This window comes from Epargyreus clarus, unplaced genomic scaffold (genome assembly GCF_041222505.1).
Source record: "Epargyreus clarus isolate Ecla_fem2 unplaced genomic scaffold, WU_Ecla_fem_2.2 ptg000026l, whole genome shotgun sequence".
Taxonomy (NCBI): Eukaryota; Metazoa; Arthropoda; class Insecta; order Lepidoptera; family Hesperiidae; genus Epargyreus; species Epargyreus clarus.
The window spans coordinates 8,719,671-8,746,879 of NW_027332233.1; the positions used below are offsets into that span (position 1 = coordinate 8,719,671).

Here is a 27,209-nt window from a genome sequence, read left to right on the forward strand (position 1 = left end):
ACAAGACAAGACGATTCTTATTCTTATTCTGTGGACATAACATAAACGTATAATATTTGATGCATTGTTTTTAATGTATTTATCTTTTTGATTGCATGTATTTAAGGCAAATCGTTTTCTGTGTCCATTAAGATATCGGAAATAGTAATCCGCTGTAACATACTTGGATAATGCTTAGTAGTTAATTTCAACATAACCTGCATGTCAGTAGTCAAACAAAATTCGTAATTTTATTGTTCACAGTTGTACAGTTACTGATTTGTTGAAATGTGATATTGTTTTAAGTGATTTCAGTGGTTCTTTAATTTTACTATGGATGATGACTGTAAAGATTACAGGAAAAATAAACCACAACAAAAGCTGTACAAACCTGGTAGTGGTCCTCTCCGTCGATCCAGATATGGCTCGGATGCTAAGATGGATTCATATGATTTAGAAAACGGTCATAGAGTGCGAAACCACAATTTCTACGGATCTCAAAATTCAGTTAATGGTGAAACTCAGAGTGACAGTTCTCGCGAAAAACTTGCGCCAAACAGTCGATTTAAAAAATCAGAACAACAATTGTATGTGCCTAGAGCTGCGGACTCGTGCTCCGACGTCGACAAGCAGCCACGGTTGCCGGGGAGAAGTGATAATTCTAGTCAATACAACAATAGAAGAATGTCAAATAAACATGACAAACATGGATCAAGTGGAACAGGGTCATTCCCCAGAGGTGCTGGTGGAAGGGATTATCATTACAAAGATGGAACAAATAATGATATTAATTTTAATAGACATTATAGGCAGGCATCTGAATCGAGATCTATATCACCTGCTCATTCTATGCAAGAGAATAGTTCAGTAGATCGCAATCGAGATAGCAGAAGCATGGAAACATGGGCAGGGAGGCAAAAATCGGGGGCAGGTGGGAAACCTCCTTCAGGACGAAGAAATTCAGCTGGCTACCCCACTGATGCCAGACCAAAACACATCGTAAATTTAGAAAATATACCTCCAAGATTTAGGAAAAAGTTTTTAGAGCAATCCGGTCATCACAGCTTCGAAAGTGTTGACCAGTTAAATAGGGACAGGTATAATGTGAATCATATGAGTCAGTCTGCCTACAATCCAGGCCAGTTCCAGAATACAAATGCAGGGTGGTCCCAAACATTGCCATCTAGGGGCCGAGGTAGACTTAGAGATAATGAACACTTTGATAGGGAGAAATTCTTAAGTTCATATATGAGAAATAATGATGTCCAACATTCAAGGAGGTCCACACCGAGTAGTTCATACATGAATTTATATGATCCTAGTATTTCAGAGGATAAGGTCATGACTGAAACACCTGTTGTAGCAAACAGTGTACATGATAACCAAGGAGATGTTGTTAACAATGGTAAGTTTGCACAATTTATTTTATTTATTTATTTAAACATTTATGTACACAAACGAAGATACAAGAGTAATTGTAAGAACGCAATGACACAAAGGTACTGCTTATTTCTCAAAGAAATATCTGACAGCAAACCTATGATTGAACGGTAGGTAAAGAATGGTAGGCTGTGCGTGTACGAAGTAGCATATAAATATATTAAATTAGTAGAATAATGAGGAAGTTGTGCTGTTGATGTTGTTAACCTAATACTGTTGCTGGGCATACATCTCACCTCAGAGTGAGAAGGGTTTAATCCATAGTCCCCCATGCTGGCCAAATGCAGATTACTACTTTTGGCACATCTGTGGGAGGGTTTCTTTTAAGAACCCTTAGGTCACAATGTTTCCTTTCAGCTCTAAAGCAAGTGATAATTAATTTCTAATGTGTACAAACTTTAAATATTATAGGTGCTAGAATTCTATAATTACTAAATTCTTGACATCCTGGTTTAAGGGCCAAGTTTTGAACCACTAGGCAATCACTGCTTCTACTGTTAAAGTATGTATTATAATTTTGCAATTGCAGTTCCTAATAATGGAATTAGTAATGAGGAATCACATGACAGTAAGGAAACAGAAAATGAGGAAGAGCTTAAGAATGACAGTGAATCAGCTTCACATATTTCCACAAATCTTTCCGATATGACAAATTTGGTAAGTCAGTCAAAACTATCCAATATATGTCTTTTTTAACTGTGCTTAATGCACTTTATATTGTTGAAATGTTAATTAACAAAATGTTAAATGTTAGGACTGGACTGAGGAAGTAGAAAAGAATATAAAACTTGATGACATGTGTGACACGTCTACTAGTTTCTCACAAAATATTAAGCCAACTGTGCCACTTGAGGTTAAGCCGATTGAATCTCGAGAATCCAAGCGAAGTGGCAAATCACGTCGTAGAGATAAAAGGTAACTATTTTAGTCTTTGTGTAGTTTTTCCTTATGTAGCTTTTCCTGTAGTGTAGGTTATAGTTGGAATATGTCTAAAATCTTATATTGCCTTGTATAAGATTTGTATTATTTTTGTGTTGGAGAGAACACTAAAAATATATCCTTACTACCAAATTATTGTGCCTCTGTATTGCTTTGCATATGATGTCATCCAGCAATCCTGTATGGTATACTGTTTTGTTAAGTTGATAGTAATTGTTAACGTCATTATTGATATACATATAGTCTACGATACCACTGCATGATTATTACATCTGTCTGCTTTTTAACTAATAACCTTGTTGTGTACATAATTAATAATAGGAGATATGGTTATTCTAGGCTGCTTTTTATAAAAAATGATAATAAATTGATTCTCATTGTATCAATTTATCTCTAAATTGTTATTGTGTCTGATTGTGTATAAAATCACTGTATTAATTTTTATTTGTCTTTATGGTCAAAAAACGAATGTATTCCAAAATCCTTACTAAAAGAATGTTGTGTTTATAAGCGATATACAAGATAGTGTTAAGAGGGTATTGGTATAATTTTATTATTAGGAGAAGAACTGCATAATATTTTGTATGTAGTGACGTGTATATTTTCTTGCACAGAAGCTCAAGTAGAGGACATAAGAATTCTGAGAAAAAACCAGAGAGACTGCGGCGAGACAGTAATGTAAGCATAAATGTCTATGAGCCCGAGAGAACTAGAAAGGACAGTAATGTAAGCATCCAGAACGAAGCTATACTATCAGGCTTAAAACAAAGGGAGCGGGAGAGACGGGACAGCCACAAAAGCAATAGGTCTTCCACTATTGGGAATAGCAGAGATGATCTCGATCGTTGGCGATCATTGAGATCGTACAGTCGAGAGCAGAGTACAGAAAGGTATTTATCATAAACTTTTATTTAATGTAAAAGTTATATGTTGCTAACAATTTAATGCATAGTAGTAAATACAGTATTTTACAATAATTAATGTAATTGTTGTGTTAAAATTTTCAGAAGAATTGTATCACAATGTAATAGCAGAGACACATCTACAAATCGTGCTGTTAGCCCCAAAGACAGTGAAGGTTTCAGAATACCAGCATCAAAGTCAACAAATTGGTCAGCTGCCCCTCAGGTATCTACAGTTAGTTAGGATATGTAGATAAAACTTCACTTATGGATCATTATTCCATATTAATGTTTAAATAACTATTATTACTTAAAGGCCTGTTTCACAGTATGGGAAAAGTTGCAATGAAGCTTGGAGATTATGTACTGAATAAATACATAATACAGGCACAATTTATAAATCTTTAAAACACAAATATTGTCAAATTAATTTTATGGATATTTAATTATCAAGCAATATGCAAGTAATTTAATAATGACTCTGAGGTAATGTTGAAGAGGCCCTAATATGCGTTAGTGCAGCAAATAAGTTGGTGACTGTTTCCAGAAGAAGAGCAATGGAGCGTGGGGTAGCGGGCGTCAATCGAGCGCGGAACGCAGGCGTCACTCTCCAACGCCGAGTAACGTGAGCGTGAGCGGTGAGGGCGGCGAGGGCCCGTCGGGCGGCGGGCGACGCTCCCGCAAGTCCGGCCGGCGTAGGGGACGTAACGCTGAGAACGTGCAGCCCATCACGCATACACACCACGCCTCTACCGCTACCAATTGGCGTGAGGAAATTCTTGAGTCTAAGAAGCAACAAGGACAGGACAGGTATTATATTACTCAATATTGACTTTAGTATTTAGATTTCGTTCATAAAATATATGTTTTTATTAATGCCTCTGTTTTGTCAATGTTATGGTATTGACAAATTGTATTATCATTTTCAGACACCCAGAAAATACAAATCAACGTAATAGACTCAATAGTGTCCTCTCAGAAAAATCTGTGTCTGATTCGTCTACTTCTCAACCAGGCTTAATAGTATTACCTCAAAGCTCTGTGACTGACTTACAGAAAGATCAAGGGTAAGTTTTATGCAATTTTCAGTTACAGTTGTATATAATATTTAAAATATAATATAATGTGCATTTTACTTTGATTTTCAGACGCGCCGGTTCTGTTGATACTCACAAAACTTTGTATGATTATCATAATCCATCCAAACCTATAAGAGTACAAACAAATTCAAACAAAATGGATATAAGAATGGACAGAGGTGAGCAGTCGCTAGGTATGACTAATGTGTTAAACTTTATACATTATGGATAAGAAATATTCTATGAAAATTCACTGCTTGGAATATTTTTGTTTAGTTATTGATAATATTAGCCTACTGACAGTTATAAGCCATAATATTGAGCGCCCTCATATTGCCGTCTCGTTGCCGGTGCCAGAAGTGGCAATGTTATTGAAGTTGAACTACAAAGGGTACTACCATATTTTGATTAACGATCTTTCTCTCCTCTGTTGAACCATAGAGGTTCTACCATATTTTAGAGTTTGAGCAATTTTATTTATAGAGCTTATATTTAACATTAAGTGCAAAGGCGTTGCTAAAGAAATCTTTTTCAGTAGACATAAGATGAGTTATCTTTTAGTATCCTATAGTCCGCGTCAAACTTCTAGTCCGCTCTGAAGCTGTTGCGCGCAGTTATAGTCAGAATCCGTATAACTTCGGATTTGGCCCTGAAGGCCTATTTGAAAAATTCACCCTTTATATTTTTTATTGTTGTTGTTATTCACCAGGTGCGCGGGAGGTCCGCGGTGGGGGCTACGAGGCGGGCGAGGGCCGCGAGGCGGGCGGCGGGCGGGCGCGCGGCGCGCGGCACACGGCGCTGCTGCAGGAGGTGGACCGCGCGGACGCCGTGCTCAAGATGCACACCATGCGCGGACCGCTCGCGCTCGCTAGCCACTGGCCTATTGTTTACGAGACCAGGTACCGAACACAGCTAAACGAATATTTGTGGTACTACGTGGATGCTATAAAGGGTTCCCTGTCGTCAACGAAATTCCATTATCTTTATCAAATAAAATATATATAGCTATATATAAAATATAAATTACAACAAATTATAAATTACTTTTAATGAAATATTTACGCATTCAGTATTGAGGTTTTTAAACCGATTGTTGATGATGCTCACCTGCCCAAATCTCGGTTCTTGACCCACACATACTCATATATAATGCAAAGAAAGAAAGACAATTACCTCCCATCAAAGAGGCATAATATTTTTTACTTTACGATAGGAGGAACTTTTAAGGAACTTCTCTCCAATAAACGTTGGTTGGGCGTGACTTCTAAACAATTCTCGTTTTTAATCTGCTTTGCTTATTATCGCAAAATCATAACTGGAAACTTCTATTTTTATTAATAGAAAATATCTTTTCCCAGGAAAGTCCTACAAAACGCTCTCCAAAGACTCCTAATGTCTGATCTCAAATATTGCCAAGCCGAAAATGTTGAACAAAAATTTTGGAAAATACTATACTACTTGTTCATCGAAAATTTACGTAAGAGTGTAACGCAAGTTTCTCCAGAGGAGAAACTGGAGATAGTTAAACTGATAAACATTATAATCGAGGAAGGGAATGTTTTCTTCGAGAATCTCGTTCAGATGTTAGAAAAAACGTACAAATTCAATACCGATGACTATCTTAACGATAACCATGCTACGCCGCCGAAAGGGCTAGGATACGTGGGTCTAGCTCTGATATCAGTTCAAAAGTTATATGTGTTCCTAGGAGATCTAGCTAGATACAAGGAACAAGTGAACGAGACAAATAATTTTGCTAAAAGTAAAGCATGGTACACAAAGGCTCAACAAATAAATCCCAAAAACGGACGGCCGTATAATCAGCTCGCTATATTAGCTATATATGCAGTAAGTATGTTGTAATTGTTATGTAACTATTAGCGTTAACTAAGTACTTTAATGTTTACATGTATGATAAATTCAGTCTTCTACAACAAGATAATATTGTTAATTCATGTGTTTCATCTTAATTGTGTTTCATTCATCTTAATTCATGTGTCTTTTTTTTTACTTCAGAGAAGAAAATTGGATGCAGTCTATTATTATATGAGAAGTTTGATGTCCTCAAATCCATTTCAATCTGCTCGTGAAAGTTTAATATCCTTATTTGATGAAAATAGGAAGAAGGTAATTATTTATACAATATTATAAATGGTTTCACATTGTCAAGCATACTGCTTTAGCTTTAATAATGTTATGTGATATTTGTTAATTATTTGTATGAATACAATAGTTGTGTTGAATTAAGAGGGTGGTCTCTTTGTATTTACCATAATACGAAATAAAAATATAATTCTAAAAACGTTTTTATTAGTATTGCTTACTTTATGTATATGAATATTGATAGAATAAGACACAAACAAATATACTTTGTATTTTACCTAAATTCAGGAAATTCCAATGTTGTAATCATAGGATATGTTTATAAATATGGGAGGAAAGTATGAATGCAATTAATTCCTCATTAATATTTCTCGATTAATGTTTCCCTAGCAGTGATAGCCTAGTGGTTAAGAAACTCGGCCTCTCGATCGAGGGGTCCGAGGTTCAAATCCCTTCTGATTTTTCAGTTATGTGCATATTAGAAATTAATTATCACTTGCTAAACAGTGGAGGAAAACATCGTGAAGAAACTTGCTTACCTGAGAGATTTATAAAAAAAAATCTTAAAGGTATGAGAAGTCTACCAATACGCACTTGGCCAGTGCGGTGGACTATGGCCTAATCCTTCTCATTATGAGAGGAGAGTCGTGCCCAGCAGTGGGACAGTAATGGGTTGATGAAGATGAATGTTTCCCTAGATATTGTTTATTTAGACGACCCGCGTGGCGGAGCGGCCACCATACCGGTCTGACGCGCAAAGATTCCGGGTTCGATCCCCGGCCAGACTGATATCTAAATGATGAATTTAGATTTCTGTATCTGGGTTTGGGTGTTTGTGTATTTGTCTACGTGTGTGACCATGGCATGGATTCCCTGTGTCGTGGGTGACACAGGGAATCCTAGTGTGGGGCTGTGAGTGTAGAAAGCGTTTATTTATTTTTTTATTTATATAATTTATGTAGCTAATTAATTTATCTTGAATATGTTCAGTTCGAGGCGGCGGAGCGTAAGCGTCGTGCCGCGTTGGAAGCGGCGCGCGCGGCGGAGGGTGGCGAGGCGGCGGCGGCGGGCGGTGCGGGCGGAGCGGGCGGCCGCGAGCTGTGGGTGCGGCCCGGCGAGCAGCCCGCCGCGCGTCCGCCGCCCGAGGACACCTTCGACAACCTCAGCACTGTCGAGGTAAACAATTAAACATGTGTAACTTATCTGTTAAACGGTTAAAGCCCGCTCCACATTCTCGCGAGAATAACGCGAGAAAAGCACGAGAAACGAGAATGTGGAACCTATAGAATCGGGTTTTTCTCGCGTTCTCGCTAAATTCTCGCGAGAATGTGGACTTCAGAAGATAATATCTGCTCTTCTTATAATGTAATTGGAAATTTTAAATGTTCTTATAGTTGAAAAAACTTAAAACTGATCTACAAGGATATGAGACATTATTTATTGAGTAAGATAACTCGTCGTTGTGGTCGATACCACTAAGAAAACTATAATAGAAAAGAAAAGAAACTAAGAATAGTGGTGTTTCTGAATTATATTTAACCCTACAAAAGTGTCTTTAGGACTAGGAATATATTGCGGCAGGCAGTAGCCATCATGCACTCTTAGAACTTCTGCATCTGTTCAAATAATTCATTTGAAGTAATAACATATCCTGAAAACTCAATATACATATACTTTGGGTGAAAAAAATTCATACCATTAGGTTACCACTGCTTTTTTGTATAAATGTCGTCGCACCAAAGCTGTAAATAACTTCTAAGCGATCATTCTAATTATTCCTAAAATAGTTCTAAGAGAACAAGGGTGCGAGTAAAATCGTTTGAATATGGGAATTTGTTATTTTTTTTTTTGTAGTGATTTATAATTTATATTCTAGGGTTTTTACGTACCTACTCCGTCTTGTACGTTACTTACTGTTTGTTAGGCTGTCAATAAAAGACAAAACAAAAAAAAAATGGGAGATATGGACTTAATGTCTGACCACCACATTAAGTAGTGTTAATGAAGTTATATCGTTTAATCTACGGCACTGCTGGATTATCAAACAAATTTGTCTTTGATTAGCAATATCATAGCACACTAGGTACATTACTAACTTGTCCCTGTAGTCTCGGGAGTAGAATAGGGCTACGGTATCCCCTGCCTGTCGTAAGAGGCGACTAAAAGGGGGCTTCCGGGGTTGCGGGTGGCAAGAGTGGGAGCTCGGACCGTCCAGCAAGCAACCCCGGGAAGGACGACGGTATGTGTGGTCGCATACCGTCGTAAACACCAGATGGTGTGGGAGGAGCCAAAAGTGCTCCCCCAGGGTAGAGCCCGATCGGGGCATTGCGCTTGGAGGACTCCGGTTGTGTTCCCTCGGAGATCCCGGAGTTCTCCAACAAGCGTTGAGGACGACCACCGGGGGGGTTTTAGTGCGGTAAAAATCCCACATAACCCGGCGTCGCTCCCACGTCGTCGGGTACCTTTTGAAGGTTTCCCCCTCGTAAACAAAAAAAAGAAAAAAAAAAAAGGTACATTACTAACTACTTTGTTCAAAAGCTAAAATCCACAAAAGCTATAAGCAAGAGCAATAATTTCTCTTTTCTGTTGCAGTTAAATAAGACATTTATCACCAGCTATCTGCATGTTCATGGAAAACTCATTACAAAAATCGGGTAAGTTATTTTACGAAGATTATGATGATATCAGAACGATGTTCTCGTATTAAGTGTTACAAGGAATGTAGATAAAAAGCCATTTCCTGCAATTCCTGTTATAGTAACTCTTGAATCATGATAAGAGTTGATTACATTTGATGACATTACATAAAACATGAAGTTGATACCTGAACTCGAATACCTCTATTTTATGATATAAAAAACCGTTTAAAAAGAAATGATGCAGTGCCTTTTTCTACAAAATATTGTTACCTTGTAAATGAACAAATTGTTATAAATTGCAGCCGCTAAATTGGTTGAATATCTGTTTTAAATATATTAATTAGGGAGTCAAATTGAATATCTAACAAAATAGTAAAAGGGCTCTTTAGGTACGGAGCTCTATAAAATTAGGAACATAGAACAACTTGTAAAAAATAGGATCATCACAGACATGCCGACGTATTAACACGTGTGTTAGATTAGTGATCTAGTCCGACCTAAAATTGATTACAGATGTGTTGCTACTTCTTACCAAACTTTCCAAATCAGAACGACTACGCATTCTCACTATACAGTATAAATTTCCGAAAATTGTTCGTTTAATATTGGCTATATAAAATAGACCTTTATTTACTACAGTTTACAGGAAACATATGGTAAGTTGGGGTAATACCTATGCAGGATTCAGGTAAATTGATCAAATGTACAGCCTACATCTTGGCGATTTATTACTTGGTAATATTATACATCTTTATCCAGATATCTTTATTATACCCCGGCTATGATATTGCCCCAACTTAACTTACATTTATTATAATTTAATATTTACAGTATCAATGACTGACATTAAGAACTAATATTTTACAGAACAATTATTGTTATATGTTATTTGTTGGTTGGTGTTAGAAAAATAAGTTGTAATTAGAATAAGTCCTTAGCACACACAATAAATTATTGCGATTACTTAAGACTTTGAATTGGATTGATTTAAAATAATTCAAATGGATGTTAAGAGGGTCAATGGGGTCAATAAGGAGGTAATTGGTGTTTGGGATTAAGTGATAACAAACGTAAAATATTGTTTATTCACATCATTTTTTTATTCCTTCAGAATTGTTACCTCTAGAATTATAAGAAAAAAATACGTTACATCTATTATGAATGAGTGTCTACGTGTAGTTAAGAACGTAACGTTTGCGCAGCATGGAGTCGTTCCACGAGTGCGCGGCGCTGATGCTGCGCCAGTTCCGCGCGCTGCTGCACCGCCAGCCGCTGCCCACGCCCGCCGCGCGCCTGCTGCAGCTCACCGCGCTCAACATGTTCGCCGTCGAGACCACCGCCTCCTCGCTCAGAGGTACGGAACAGCTGGTTATTAACATTTGGAAGTCTACCGTCTGGGGTAGGAAATCGTCGAAAAGTTAACAAAATAGAACGGAGTCTATCATAATTAAAATCTGTGTTTAACAAGGAGACAAAATATGTGTTCGCCGTCGAGACCACCGCCTTCTCGCTAAGAGGTAGGGAACCGTTGGTCATTAAATTTTGGAAGGCGTCCAGCGTCAGAAGTAGGGAGCCGTAGAAAAGTCAAAAAACAAAATAGAAAGGACTCTATCATAATTAACAACGATGTTTAACAAGGAGACAAAAAAATGTCCTTAGAAAGACGAAAAGGGAAGTGGGTAGATTATAAGGTTTTACGACGTAGGAAGGGCTTCACAAAATGTGACATGTTCTTTGCCGTCGGCCCCACGGCCTTATCGCTAAAGGGTAAGATTTTGTAATTAAAAGTAGGAAGAAGGTTTCCACCTTAAAGATACAAGATCAACGTGACATCAGACGTCACGAAAGTGAAAAATATATGATATATTAAAACTATATGATTATTTTTCTTAAATTAATTTTGAAATAATAGGAGTCTCATGTAATAGCAGATTTGTTCGGATAGATGTTACATACATAAATAATGTACATGGGGTACGGTCTAAAATTATAAAATTTCTATTACTGGAATTTGGTCGAACAGAAATTTTTAAGCATGTAACATTATTTATCCAGAAAATAGAAGATATGGCCAATGATTGATAAACCTTTACGTTGTTAACAAAATGTAAATGCTTCGCCGCTGTTTTCAATACTTATCGAATAAAGTTTGCAGGTGACTTTTGTTTGCAAAGACTGTTATTGTCAATATAATTTAATGGTATTTATATTATAACAGCAGGTCTACGTACGCCTAGTCGTCAGTCGCAATTTTATTATTACAATAATTTTAAAACACAGTTCCGGACATTCAACAAATCATCCATTCCTTTATTCGTTTGAAGTTCCGACAGTTAAACTATAAGTAGGTATTACCAATATATTGATATTTAAATGTGTTTTTTTTTAATTAATGCCCATAGTCTATAGTCTATAGCATTGTATGAAATACGAATCAATTACAACGTAGAAAATACAAAAATTAAAACTGTATTAGTACATACCAAAAGTTACTGAATATTGATTGCGTATATGCCGATAACTTATGCCGATAAATTTTTATTTCTTGTTACATAAAGGACTGGACTTAAACGTGTATTAAATAAAGAGAATAAGGGACGTGTATTCGTCTCATTTTATGTTCATATTTCATAACGACACGCAAGGTGAACCGGTCGTTCTGGGATCAGCTCGCCTGCTGTTTTCATACTGGAATTCTTTCATTTATAGTTTATCTATAAAAATGTAGGAACGTACGTTTTAACTCGTTCGGGCAGGAAATCTGTAAATCAAGCCTATTAATTTCTATCGTATCGTATAATAACTTTTTTACGTGCAAGTACTATATTTATTCGGGAAATATTTTTGTGTTTGCTTTAGATCAAATGACAATGCAATAGGGTATATAAAATGTATCATATATTCAAACTTGAAGGTTTTTTTTACATTTTTTTGTGTGCGATATATACTTACGTACTTATACCTGTAGGTATTGCGTCGTATATATAACATGGAACCTCGTAATACGGATTATCATTCATTCTTCAGGCTAAAATTTATGCCTTGAGCACTACTGTTCACTGCATAGTAGGTATTACAAAAACATATAATTATGAAACAAATTTAAAACTTGTTGTGTTGTCTCACTTGCAGCTCTCACGTAACGAAATTATTCCGTGTGTGAATAAAAGAAATAAAGAAGAAAATAAAACGAGTAAGCTTTGATTAAATAATTTTCTTGAAATTCTAACGCCATGAAGTTTTATTAAGATAGGCCTGCAAAGAAGTAAATGCAAATAAAATAAAAAGAAGATTAGCGTCGTGCGCAACGAGATAGAGTCGCTTATCCTTCTAATGTAACACACTTGTATTATGCAAATTCTTATTTCCTCAAAATGGCTAACAGCGAGTGCTAAGCGTGGTTATTTTACTCGTATTTGCGCTATGTAAATGTCTAGTGCATTTATATTAGCAAGTTCCTAAGCACACTTGAATTTTGGTTACACACGAATTTATCATTGAATTACTAAAGTTTGTACACGATACGTTTACGATTAAATCAACAATTGAAATATAACCCTTCTTAAACAGGGAGGTCATTTATTATCCAATTATTGATTCTATTTTATGTAAATATACGCGTCTAGTGTCTAAAATTTCGTGGAACACGCCAGGAAGCGTAATCAATGCGTGAGACCTTCATAAACACAAGCGTGCTTGCGAACGTGGCCATTTCCTGCGGCTCGGACGGGGTACTAAAGGTTTGTAATTACAAATTACAAGTTATTGGAGGTTGATGCACCGCGGGCCCGGCGCCGCCGCTCGGGCACTCTCTGCACAAATGCGCATACTTGACGGAGACAGGTTCAACAACACTGACTCACCGATGGCACCGCTCTTTTACGCCATTACACGTAATGTTGTTTTGAATTATTAGAGAAAAAAATATAGCGTACGAGACCCTTAATTACGCGGTTCGGCTGCGACGTACCTTCTGGCAATACACCGTACACGGAATCTTCCGAGAAATTTTCCCCGTAACTGTTTTGCCAGTTCCCCAAATGTTAATCATGTGAATTCATTTTCCCTATACGGTACTCACTTCTTCGGTGCGGAATCTTCCATTCAAAGTATTTGTTTTTCAGACCCTGTAATGTTTTGTTAATAAATTTCCTCTATAGGTATAACTAGTTTACTGATTGCGTCTTCGCCTGTGTTCTTAATATCAACAGTTGTTTAGGAGTATTTTCGTTATTTGGCGTCTATAGGTACCTTCGTTCTATATTTTCGTATATTATTTATTAAGTTTTGTAATACTTACGCTGTATTTTAGTATGTAGATATAATACATGTTATGAAGCCGTTAAGTATCGATGTTGGACATTGACATCCTCTCAGATGGGAAGGATTACGGATGAGGGTTGAGAAATTTGTTGTAACGTCAATTAGGTTGGTATTTCTGCTTATATCACGTGTACTGATGCGATGACATTAAAATAAATTCGAGCCTCTACATTCGCGACGCCTTTTCACTTTTTTTTATTTGTTGGGGAAAGAAATATGGATACAGTATATCAGATGTTCAGCTCTTATTGCAGTTTAACTAATCGGCCACAAGTAGAACAAAACAGTCAGAAATAAAGTCGATTATAGATTCAAACTCCTTCCTTTGAGGATTAACTTGCAATGCCTCATTTAAAATCTAAGTCATTTAAAGTCGGGATTGGGTGCACAGGCATCATGCTCACACATCACACATATTTCTACCTAATAGTCATCAATCTGCAGCATTACAATTTTAGTTTGAAGGGCGTACATATGTATATGTATAATTTTCTCTAGCTCTAGCATGCATGCAACAGGGTTAACGCATTTGTGATAAACCTTAAGTAGGTCTCAGTCCTATTTGTATTTGGTGAAAGGTGCTTATATGCAGGACTGATCACTTAATACCTGATTACACTGTTAATTGGACGTTCATTTGCGTAAAGGGTAGGCAGTCTTAATGCATTTTTCATAAATTTAGCATTCTCAAAAGAGTCGGTCACTAATAAAATATACAAGGTGAATTTTTCAAATAGGCCTCCAGGGCCAAATCCGAAACTATGAGGAGTAGCGAAAAATGCTGGAAGGAGTTACAAGGCCCATTTTGTTTGAGTTTGTCATTTATCATTACTTCCCAGAATTTGATCCTTATAAGCAACACTATCAGATAGAGGATGTATTTTTTTCAAAATGAACTCGTTCAATTCCCGGTATTTTAAAAAACTAATGATGCAGTTTTAGTTTTTATCAAAATCGGCCTGGCAGTTTCGGCAGCCATTTGGCCCTGAAAGCTTATTTGAAAAAATCACCCTGTATATTGTTAAAATGTTGTATTAACTATTTTGCTAAGGCTACGCTGTTGGTATAAATTAAAGAAAGGCTAGATTAATAATTAAAACATCCTCCATATTCCATATAATTAATTTTCAATCATATCATGTAAATAAGGTTATGTTTGTATACATCCATTTTGGTATTGTAGATGCAGTTTTATTTAATCCGTACGCAGGTGCAATCCGTGTATTTTTAGTCGGCTCTATTTTTACCCGACCGGCTCGGTCCGCCGTCGTGCTGTCGGTCATCATCTACCGTCTCTATTCTTGTCCCATAAACTAGTTATCATTTATAAATTAAATTTATAGTTTTGCACTTAAAATACAATAATCGCATTTGTATGCACCGTTAATTTTTATCGTGTTCTAAATGTTTCATTACTGGGATCGAATGCGCCGAGTTGGTAGCAATAGCTCGCTTCATTAACGTATCCCGACTTTATTTATAAAATACTTACGTATGCGAAACGGGTTCCCAGTCTCATGCATTTGTGACTATGCATCTATTTACACCTAATAATACTTTAACATTTTTAAATAAGTAGGAGAACTTGTTCGGAATAAGTGTAGATTAACAAATCGCTACTCCTGTCATCGTTACTTTTCTCTCGTGAACTAAACTACCATGAATAATAATACGTTAAAAGATGTTAACGTAATACAGGTTTTTGTAATAGTATATTATACATGCCATATCGATAAATGATACTACACTTATTTTATCTGATATTGTTGTACGTTTATATCGCATTTTTTTATTATTTTACACTAACAGTAAGTACTTACTACTACTTTTTCACGTCATTGGGACTTTAGTTTAACCTTTATTTGGCATTAAATAAGCAGTGGCAGCTATCCAGAGTAATCTGGCAGCAAAACTTGTTTTAAGTCGTACATATGTGCATATAAAAATAATGTGCAACTTATATATTTATTTTATGTCTTACTATTAGGTAAATGTGCATTGAGACATGCGTCTGCGACTGGCGACACTGACGCGACATGTATCACCGTCGAGCCGTCGCTTGCATGCCGATTCTGTCGCGTGTCCGGGGCACTTATCTGTTGTCTTTCACTTTAAGTGTCCTATATACAGTTGCCTTTAACAGTTTGTACTGACTGTACATACTTTGAAGTTGGTAAAACCCTTTGTGGCTCGAAGGAGACACCACCGCCAAAACTATTTTTGTCTTCGTCATCATCTCTTTACTGTCCCACTACTGGGCGTGGGTCTCCTCTCAGAATGAGAAGGATTAGGCCATAGTCCACCGTACCGGCCAACTGCGAATTGGTAGACTTCACATAAATCTGAAATCATTTTTTAAAGATTTTTTTAAGATTTTCCAGGTGTGTAGGTTTCACTCACCTCACGATGTTTTCATAGTTTAAGCAAGTGACAACTAATTTGTAATACGCATATAACATTCTGCTTCGAAGAGTGTGGTCATTGAGAGACATGGCATTTACACCTCAGGGGTTATAACGCATGTGTAGTCGACCTGAGGTCGACTTTCATCCTATTTGGGGTCGATTAAAGACGTTCATAAGTGATGGTAGTCACTAACAATAAGATGGACTAGCGGCACCACCGCCACACTTATTTCTGCCTCGTAAAAGCTGTGTTAAACGCTGCTGTGTTCTGTTTTGAAGGGTGTGGTAAGGGAGATATAGTTTTACGAGGTGTATAGCTAAGTCCTCAGGGGTAGCGGTGCATCTGTGGGCGACCTCAGGTAGGAATATCTAATCCTATCTGAGCTTGATTACAGATGTCAATGGGCGGCTGGTAGCCACTGGTAGCCGCTGGTAGCCACTTACCATCAGATGGAATGCATACACGTCTGCTACTACGCTAATATAAAAAAAAAAACTTTGCTACGTGATTTACATAATAACACATTGTGTAGATGGCGGCAGCGGTCGGTCAGCGTGGTTGGAGTGCTCGCTGGGCGTGTCGCTGCTGATGTTCGGCGCGCTGGTCGAGCGTTGCTGCGCGCTGCTGCCGGAGCCCACGCACTCGCAGCAACATGCTGACGCGTTGCTGCTGTTGCCTGCTATTAAGGTGAGAGATTCCTTGCATTTACTGTTGTATTGAGCCACTGCCATCAAGCTGCGATAGCATTGTGTATGGTTATATTGAACCAAATAATATATTAGAGAATTTAGCGTCGTTTGCGTATTGAAGAGTACATAAAAGTGATGAGATTTTGAAAACAGTTGAAATTTGTCTGTCTAGGATTTTGAACTGTACTTAATTACTTGTCCTAGACATAATTAAGTAATTAAGGACAGTTCAACACTAAAGTAATAAAGTAGTAAACTAAAGTAATTTATACACAAAAGAGAAAATTCAATCAGTGACATTTTTAGCTCTTTTTGAATTATAAACACGAATTTATCAAGTACATTGTTTCTATCACTTTATATTGTGCATAATGGTGTATATCAAAAAATAATTGCTATCTTCTTGTGCGTTAGATGTTTATGAGTGCGTGTCATTAACACTTTAATTTACTAGCGACGTGATTTTAGTGTTGTTTATGCCGTAAACTACCCGTATGCTACAACTTAATTGCCATTGAAGCCATAAAGCATGTATGTACAGTTAAAGTTCAATCGGGATCTTTTGACATGTACCTTATTTCACACCGACTGTATTTTTATTTATATGATAATTTGAATATTTCTTAAATTACCTGTAATGAACTTTTTATATAAGAAATGGTTTAATGTAAATAATGCATATGTCTATGTGCATAAACACATATTCATGGTCATGCCTATGCTCTCGGGGGGGTCGCAAAGGTCGATAAGAGGGTCGCGGGAGACAGGACACCTCAACAAAATAAACCAATAGATGGTTCAATAACAAGCTTATACTAACAAAAGGCTTTGAATTTGTAAAAATAAACGATTTGAATTTGTTAAAATAACTTAAAGAATGTTGTACCGATTTGATTTTTGTAATATTACAAGATAAGATTACATAGAGTTAAAAACCGGGGGTCTCAAAATATTTCTACACACGAAGGGGGTGACGCCATAAAAAAGCATGAAAAACACTAATATAGCAAATGGGCGCCCTCATCAGTACCACACTATGCTATGTTTATTAAAATGACTCGGAAATAAATCGTTAATCATTAGAAAAGAAAAAACAAAAGTGTAGTACGACGCCATAAGAAGTAACGACGTACTTAGAAGTATCTATGATCCGCACATGCAATGGTATAAACTTGATTGTGATCATATGTTTCCCGCAGGTGTGGTCCGACTGGATGTTGTGTCACAGTAGTATATGGAATCCACCACCGTCACTTGACAATTTCGAAACAGAGTGAGTATTGGTTATTTTATTTGAAGTCCTTGATGTCTATGTTGGTGTTTTAAAATTTTAAGAAGGTTCTTAATTGTATGTATCTTATTACCACTAAACAATTTATATTTACGTTACGATTTCTGTCACAAATATAGCAGAATTACAATTATATTACACAAATTATGTACAAAAAATTGAAAGCTTGATACATCCGTTTTGCTGTCCTACTTTGAAAAAAACTTGCAATGAACACCCCTATAAATAAAAATAAAACTAGAGGTATAAAAATAGAGGGAGGAGGATAAATATCCAACAAAAAACAAATAAGAAACGTGTTTTCATGCATTAATTTCATTAGTATTTGCCCCATCGTAAAAACTGTTACACATGCGAGCGCAAAACTTTGTATGTTTATAGTGCCAAGTAAAGTTAAAGAGAGAAAATAATATCGGTTAAGTGTAAGTGTGGCTCGCTTTAATGATCTCGAATTAAATTAAATAAAACACATTTTTAATAAATACATACTCTCTGCGTCCGAGTCCTACTCGCAATTAATCTGTTTTTATACTTCTTGATACGTGTTGCTGTACTGTCAAAGTTGTTGTCCACAGCGTAGCTTAGTTAGCTCTGCAATAGTAATTGACTCATTGGTCATTTACTTAGTTTCAAATTAAAATCAATGCATTAATTTATTATTTCCTTTTAGAAGCGAAACCGATCCGTGGGACTGGCTCGCGAAACTTATGAATATCCTCGAAGAGTTGGACGATAAGTCTATTGAGTTGGAAAGCTCGGCGAAAGAAGGTAAGAGATATAACCACATAATATATGCCGTTTCGCTGACATGATTATTTAAAAAATCACGGACTAAAACTGATTCTTATAATTTTCTCAGCTATTATTTTATACGCACACATAAACTTTTTTCCTTATATTTGTTTTTGTTACGCGAAATTACATTTATAGTCTAATTCATCAATAAGAATAATTTTATCCTGATTCTAGATAGTAACATATTAATTTACTGTCGAGTGAAAGTAAATTAATATTACTAGTGTTCACTCAATGACCATTACACTTACCACAACCAATAGCTAACAAAAAAAAAAGAAAATCAATTTTCAAACAAAAGAGAAACAGGCACAGAACTGTTTTATTTTTGTCTATTTACAGGAGTTCATTTTTCCCTTGTTTTATATGTTTTTTCCCACCGAGCACCTTTTAAACACGCCATCGAAGGGGCCATTTACACGGGTAATTTCAGCCTTGCGTCTTGTCATCAATCAATTCGTCGCACGGGGCCTAGTCATCTCGCGGCCTGTCGAATTGCCATTACACAGGGCGATTTAACTTAATGATTTGTGTTATAACACGTGGTGGAAATGGGCTCTTGTAAATTGAAACTAATAGGCAATGAAAATATGGATGTACGTATTAAAAAGGAATTGTTTTTAAAAGATTGCCTCGACGGATAATGTTTATGCATGTGGAGTTTTTGTGACCGCCTGCAAATTACTATATTGATTTTGAAGAATGTGATGTTGCTAGATTTTTCTTAATTTCAGGAGTGCCATAGGCTATAGTTTATAGTTTTATATTAGTATTATTTTATAATTTTATAGTATGAGTTTTGGGATTCGTAGCGTAAACCTTACCGCATATATTGAATTAGAACAACAGCGATTGAGACAATGTAAGGCAGAAATAGGTGTGGTGGTGGCATCCATGATTTGACTCAGACGACATCAGAGTCAAATGATGGATGGATGAAGATGAAGTGTATATTTCTTACCACTTCTTTCAAACGAGGCTATATCCACGCTTAATATTTGTTTTTTGCGTCTAGAGTCGTAATACAGATTTCCTATAGAGTTTCGCTTTAGGAAGGTTAGGTGTTCAACACGCGTACACGGTCTACACACGTTTTGTATTCCAAATTCTAGGACCTTTAACATTATACTATCGTAATTGTATCACGCGTTACTTTGCGGAAATTCATCCTATTAAGTTAAGATTAAAACTACTACTTACTACTACTACTTCGCAACAAACCACTACTAATATGTATAATGGTAAATATTTTAAACCATGCAGTACGTACCACCCTTCCTTCCACAAAGGATGCGAGCAGATGCAAAAAAAAGTATTGTTGCGAAGTTGTTATAATCCTAACTTTATACTCCTACTCATAGATAAGTAAAGATTACTCACTCCTAACAAGAAAATGTACCCAGTTTTGAGAATTGAAATAGTTGCGTAAAAAAGTTTTGCCACGTCTCCGTGCTAAAATGTCCCTAAAATATTTGAAATAATTATTTATTTATTATGTAAATTACGCAGTATTAGTTATTTATTCGTAAATTTTCTCTAAAAATGTTTTTATTTGTCAAGAATTAAAAAAAATAACTTACTAATAAGCCGTTTGTGGCTTCATTCAATTTTAAGGCGGCGAAGTATCTTTACTAATCTATGCTCCTACTATGTTAGGTTACACGTGTGTGCGGCTGGCGGAGGACACGTCGCTGGCGGGCTTCACGCCGCTGATGTACATGGAGCCGGCGGCGGGCTGGGCGCGCGCCGAGCCGCCCGTGCCGCACCACGCCGCCGAGCACGCGCTGCGCACGCGCAAGCTGCTCTTCTTCGGCACTGAGTCAGTATCGTCATCATCATCATCAACCCATCACTGTCCCACTGCTGGGCACGGGTCTCCTCTCAGAATGAGAAGAATTAGGCCATAGTCTACCGCGCTCGCCGAGTGCCTATTGGTAGACTGCACATACCTTTGAGATTTTTTTTATAAATCTCTTAGGTATGCAGGTTTCCTCACGATATTTTCCTTCACCGTTTAAGCAAGTTACAATATTTTTTCTAATACGCACATAAAAATCAGAGGTGCTTGCCTGGGATTTGAAACTCGGATCCCTCGATCAAGAGGCCGAGTTTCTTAACTTACTAGGCTATCACTGCTCATCGTCAACACTGTTTATTTTTTTTTAAATATAGGAGTAATAGATGAGCATGCAGTCCACCTGGATGGTAAGTGACTACTGGCTACTGCCGGACATGGACATCTGTAATCAACCCCAGATAGGATTATATATTCCTACCTGAGGTCGGCCACAGATACGCCGCTATCCCTGAGGGCTAAGCTGGAACGCCTCGGAAGAGTAGGAGTAATAAAATAAACAATTCCCATTTCTGCTTTTTTGGTTACTACAATTGTCACACTTAGATCTTGGAATTTAATCTTTGTTGTTGTTGTTGTTGTTGTTATATACATTTAGATGTTGTATACATTTACATGAGTAAAGTTGTTGGTTAATAATATAAATCTGAATCGACCATTATCTTTGAGAAATTACTTAAAAATAAGGATAAAGTGAGTACCAAACTCATTTTTTTATCGCGAAAAAAATATTGACGCCATTTAACCGTACATTAAACAATTCAGAACCTCATTTATAGTAACATAAGCTTTTATTTTACCTTCGTCGGTTCTTTCAATTAAAAGAGATATGCGAATGAAATAATAAAAATAAATTTATAAAACCAAAACCTGTGCGGGGCCACACGTGAGATTTATTGGTACTTACTAAGTAACTTTTTTGACACTTTTGTATCTTTTCCGCATAATATTTTTATGACGACTCCATCGACTAAATCAGTTCACAAAGTGGGCATTAATCGTTTGCGTGGGCGTTAGAGATTGCTCGAGGAACGCTAAAGAGTCTAGAGAAAATTTGAGGAAGCTGAATAAGTTTCGAGGGTGATGGCAGATTTGTTTTTCTAACAATTTAATTTAAAATGAAAACTTACGTACCTACTCCATCCATTTTATGTTCCTACTTTTATTTGATTGGCATAAAATAAAAAAAAAAAGAATTATTAAAATCGGCCCACTGACGGCGGAGTAATTCGTGTACATACATAAAAAAAAAGAAAGATACCGGCCGAATTGATAACCACCTCCTTTTTGAAGTCGGTTAAAAACTTGTGGCGCTAGAAAGTAAACAAATATCAATAGGGTCATTCCAAATAATAGACGTGCTTAAATGAAACTTTTCTTACAGATATCTCGTGGGTGTGGAGCCTCCGGTATTAAAACTGGAGTACCCCGCGGACGCACAGCCGCGCTACGTGAGCGCCGTGGAGCGCGCACAACCGCATTATCCACAATTACAACACTTGGTATGATAATGAGGGTCTCATGTCGCATTAACTCTATTTTTAAACTTGGAAAAACGAGCTTCTATTTTCGTACCTGTTCTATTTTAATGCAGCTTAATTAGAGTGGGATAAGTAAGTGTGTAGTTTCAACTCATATATAAGCTTTGGTCACTATAAATATAGTTGTTTGATCATTATCAGTCGATAATCGCGCGGTGGGTATGTTTTCTTAAAATACTTCAGAAATAGTATAAGTTAAAAAAATATTTTATCAAATTACTAAAATCTCTTGTCGAATTGTAGTCAGAAGATTCGGGCCAAGAGGATAGTCAAAGTGAGCTGGCAAGCGGCCAGACCAGTTTAAGTGAGGGTCTGGAGGAGGTCCCGGAAGCGGCAGACGAGGCCACGCGAAGGCTGCTCCGGAGAAAGGAACAGCTGGAGACACGGAAGGCTACCTTAGAGAAACGTCGACAACGAATGCAGGTTTGTTTGAATTTGAATTATTTTTAATTTATTAAAAAAAAACAGACGTGTGTTTTACTGGTGTGTACGAGGATGATTATACGAGTACGAGGAATATTGCATAGTCCGCGCCAAACTGCTAGTGTTGTTGTTCCGCTATGAAGTTGTTGCGAGTAGATGTAGTCATACAATTTGCTATGGCGACACGATTCATTTCTATATTCCGACCGGACAAGCAGTTTTACGCCGACTATAATAAATATAAATATAAATTCTTGTTAGAGTGACTAATATAAAGACACTAAAATATGTATTAAGTTTCATTCATAAAATTTTATTAATGAATTATGCGGGAAACCTCTAATAATTTCGGTTTAAGACCGTCATGCACATAAAACTGACATTTAATACACGTAATATACAATACGTTTAAATCGTTTAATAGTCGAGACGCGTTAATAACGCGACACAATGTAATACTTACCGCCGATGTTGTAACCTCGGGGCAATATCGCTATAATCGTTTATAAGCCAATACCTGCCCGAGGCGGCCGACGGAGGGATACAAGAATTGCAGGGAAGCGATCTATAGGGCACTTCATAGGGTATGCATATGCGTGAGAATTTTCTCGCAATTTGTTCGCGTAGATCGCGTAAACCTGTTACAGTATTCTGATGCTGATTGTGTTGTAACCATAAACATGTATACCTTACGCACGTCGGCCGAGACATTGAAATCTCAACTATTAACGTTGAAAGAATAGCTTACAATTAAGTGAGGTGAGACTTTTTGTACTGCGGTAATGTATGTATCTTATTTACTGTCCATTCTCTTACCCTGCGTGTACTACTTTGATATTCCAAAGTGTTGACACAAAGTACTAATAATTCGTACCCAAAATAGGTTTGGGTTCGTGTTAGGTCGATTTCTTTTCAATTACTGGTTTTATTTTATACTTTTTTTTGCGACTACGTTGGACTTTAGAATAAAGAAAGTGGTTGTTATATAGTTGATTAAAATCAAATTTATTCAAAGTAGATTCTTTACCGAACTCTTTTTGAACATCAATATATCTACCCCCACATCTCAGGATGTTTCGTTATGGAGAAGACGCAGACATTACATAAAACCTTAAAGAGATATTTATTTATTGTTTTATATAAATTTGTGATGTCGGTGGCGTGGGTGGTCGAAATTGTCTACATAATCGTGTTAAGTGTAATATAATAGCGTTTGTTATAATAACCTATATGTTTAAAAGGTGGTAGAACCCTTTGTGGTTCGACTTCGGCAGCACCGCCACACCTATTTCTGCCTCATAACAGCAGTGTTGAGCGCTGCTGCGTTCCGGTTTAAAGGTTGTGGTAAGGGAAACGTACTTTTTCGAGGCGTCCCAGCTTAGTCCTCAGGGGTAGCGGTGCATCTGTGGCCGATCATAGGTAGAAATATCTTAATCTATCTGGGTTTGATTACAGATGTCCATGGGTGGCAGTAGCCACTTACCATCAGGTGGATACTCGTCCTCTACTCCTATATTATAATTAAAAATAATAATAATAAAACGTCGTGTACAGGAGATGCTTGGCGCGGCGTCGAGCGCGGAGGTGGAGGTGCGGCCGCGCTGGCTGGTGCCCGACACCAACTGCTTCATCGACCACCTGCCGCTGCTGCAGGCCGTCGTGGCGGCGCCCGGCCAGCCCTACCAGCTCGCCGTGCCGCTTGTCGGTGAGTTTGTGTTGCATTTCAATTAAATATTTATTATTATGTTGTTATAAATAAGTACTAATGACTAATATTAACGTCAACGTTATTTTAAAAGTGCAATATTTTGACTCGTATTTTCGACATAGTTTTTAGAGTGAATTTATTAGTAGGCGGTATTCATTTTTGGGCATAAATAACGTGAAGAAAATTGAACGTTCAGACAAAACCATGTAACAGACAGGTTTTTTGTTACGTTAAACATAACCACCACCTACTTTGTCTCGTTGCGGAGACTAGTTTTGAATCTGATATATCACCCGTAATTATTAACCATAATCATAGATTGATTTTGGTTCATTGTTTTACTTACAAAAGATTAAAATTGGACAACTTTCGTTACTAGAGATTGTCAAATTTCAGTCACTGGTAAGCGAAAATTGGATACAATAACATTGATAACGGAAATATGTAAATGAATCCTTGTTGTGATATAGTGGTAACGGAGCTGGAGGGGCTGCGTCGTTGCGCGCGTGTGGGCGGCGCGGCGCGCGGCGCGCTCGGCTGGGTGCGCGGCGCGGCCGGCGTGCGCCTGGCCACCGCGCGCGGCTCGCTGCTCGCCTCGCGCGCCTTCACCGCCGAGGAGCACGCGCGCGCCTGCAACGACGACCGCGTGCTCGCCACCGCGCTCAACCTGCACGCCAACGTTGCTACGCTACCCGGTAAGAGTACCTACATGGCACACGCCACACAATAATTTGCCCTCATTAACGTTGATTTTGCCATTTGACGGATACCTGTCGATGAATAGATGTTGCTCGCTTTTTGCGCGTTCTTTGTCGAAGATACGCGCCTGTTTAACGACAACGGCGTGCTCGCCACCACCATATTGTTATACTACCCGGTAAGAAGGCCCACACACCGATCAATTGATTTTTGTGGTAGCTTTGTCCCAGTCTATGAATAGATGCTCACTTGGTCAACGAAGACAGCGTACTTGCCGAGTCATTCAAACATTCGGAGAATTTTACTTTTTACAAAAAAAACAAATTCGTGTGGGTTACCTGTAGTAGAAGAAGAATTATTTAATTACTTCGTAAAATATGAGATGCATGTTTGCTTACTGCTATTATATTTTATGTTTTATAATGACAGATGCTCAAACCGAAGCGGGCGCTGAGCCGAAGCGCTCGCGCATCGTCCGCGAAGTGGTGCTGCTGACGGACGACCGCAACCTGCGCGTGAAGGCGCTCGCGGCGGAGCTGCCGGCGCGCGACCTGCCCTCCTTCGCGGAGTGGGCTGGCATTGCTCCCATACAGGCGGCTGAGGTGAGTTAATCTTGCTGTATGTATAGTCCGCGCCAAGCTGCTCGTCCGCTCTGAAGTTGTTGCGCACAACTACAAGCATATATTCCGTAGCAACGTAAGGTCGTACTAACATAGCTGTACCCGTGGGCGAGAGCGGGCAGCGGACAGGTGCCGGGAGGCGTCTCTTGCAGTCTTCGTCCCGCTGATATTTACAATTTGATATTCGACGCGACTCGTTTCTATATTCAGAGCGGACTAGCAGTTTGGCGCGGTCTATAACTTTTAAACGTTTGCGCATCACTTAGATGTGTTATCTGTGGCCATCCTAAGGTAGCTTTAAACTATGTGTGTTTGATCATAAATGTCTAGGAGTGGCAGTTTCCTCTTACCATAAGGTTAATTGCATGATTGTGGGCTACTTCTATATAATTATTTAATTTAATAAATTAAATTTTATCGTCTCATTATCATGTATGTATATGAAAAAAATCTAGATTTGAATCTTTTGAACAGATGAACCGGCTTCGATGTAACTTTTATATTAGACAGGAGGACAACTAAATCAATACAATAATAATATAAATTAGCACGTAAGGCTAGATCTTAATATGAAATTTCATTTACAGGAGTCACAACCTGCTACATCCAATGAAGAAGCGCCAGTACAGAATTGACGTGTGTGCACGAGTCACTCGAAGAGACTACAATTTAGTTATATTCTCATTTAATTATTATATTATTGTGGATATGAATTGACTATGCTGCTGAAGATAGTAGATGTAGGATAATGAAAATAAAAATATATTGTTTAGTTGCCATCGTTTGTGCTCACGAGCACGCGACCGAGGCGAGTACTAAGTGCGTGTCACCCTAGTATAGGAATTGATAGATTAAGTAAAAATATTACACCAATAGAAAGGTATAATAATATTAAAAAAATATTGTTAGAGCTTTAGGATTCCACCTCCGTGTTCCTGGGCTACACATTTCATTGTTATTATTTTTTTCTCATATTTTTAAGCTATCAGATAATCGCAAATTTACTGTTTGAGCTGAGCTATTATTTTTATTTACTTTTTGTAAAGTATTAAGTATATTTTTTACTTCTTTTTTATTAGTTAGTGATGTATGAAAATAAATGAAACTAATGACATCAAGTACAGAAAAGTTTTATAATGTTTTATTTGTATAATGATGAAATACCAGTACAATAATTTGTATACGGTTTAGTAGCGGATTATGTTGTGGGTGGCTCTTTTACAAACCTTCATAGTAACCAAATTAAATGATTTTACTTTTTAATAATTATTATTCATTATGCAATTTAATTACATATATATTCAGTGCCATTTCCTTTCGCTCGATATTTTAATGCTATCTGTAGTTTTCTGTCATCTGCAAGTGTTCTGTAATATACGCCAATCTTAGCAATAAAGGTTTAATTAAACACTGAAGATATTCCATCACTACTTTATATTTCACTATATATTATATACGTGTACTTTTGTTAAGTGTTTAAAAATATTATACAGAATTTTACTGTACTATATTCTAATGAAATCGTTTTATTCCAAATAAAATCTATATTCTTCTATTAATTTGTTTGCATAGCAGCTGGAAATGAAATGATAATTTTAAAATGTATTTCTCTTGATGTAGTATAAAGTTATTGTGTAAAAACAGATTATGAATTAATGACTACCATAGACTATTAAATCTAATATGATTGTATCGAGTCCTTTCTCATTTTTGAAGCAAATTTGATGCTGTTACTTTTGTCCCAATCATGATGTTTTAATAAACACTGATTACTGAAA

General features: G+C 37.2%; 1 protein-coding gene across 9 annotated transcripts; it reads left to right on the forward strand.

Annotated features, from left to right (window-relative positions):
• Smg6 (Smg6 nonsense mediated mRNA decay factor) lies at window positions 1-27,209 on the forward strand. Of its 9 annotated transcripts, none has more exons than XM_073087297.1 (25): window positions 2-203; window positions 286-1,384; window positions 1,949-2,076; window positions 2,174-2,334; window positions 2,973-3,248; window positions 3,366-3,486; window positions 3,808-4,070; window positions 4,190-4,327; window positions 4,409-4,533; window positions 5,049-5,238; window positions 5,698-6,187; window positions 6,356-6,466; window positions 7,433-7,618; window positions 9,035-9,096; window positions 10,284-10,435; window positions 16,343-16,497; window positions 17,699-17,772; window positions 18,461-18,558; window positions 20,242-20,404; window positions 21,825-21,942; window positions 22,225-22,404; window positions 23,959-24,109; window positions 24,583-24,807; window positions 25,241-25,413; window positions 26,019-27,209. In XM_073087297.1, the coding sequence occupies exons 2-25, from the start codon at window positions 313-315 to the stop codon at window positions 26,064-26,066; spliced, it is 4,860 nt and encodes a 1,619-aa protein (XP_072943398.1). In that variant the 5' UTR covers window positions 2-203; window positions 286-312; the 3' UTR covers window positions 26,067-27,209. The 9 variants fall into 9 exon arrangements, with proteins under 9 accessions (XP_072943401.1, XP_072943398.1, XP_072943403.1 ...); XM_073087302.1 differs by having other exon boundaries at window positions 332-1,384; XM_073087305.1 differs by having other exon boundaries at window positions 3-47; window positions 332-1,384.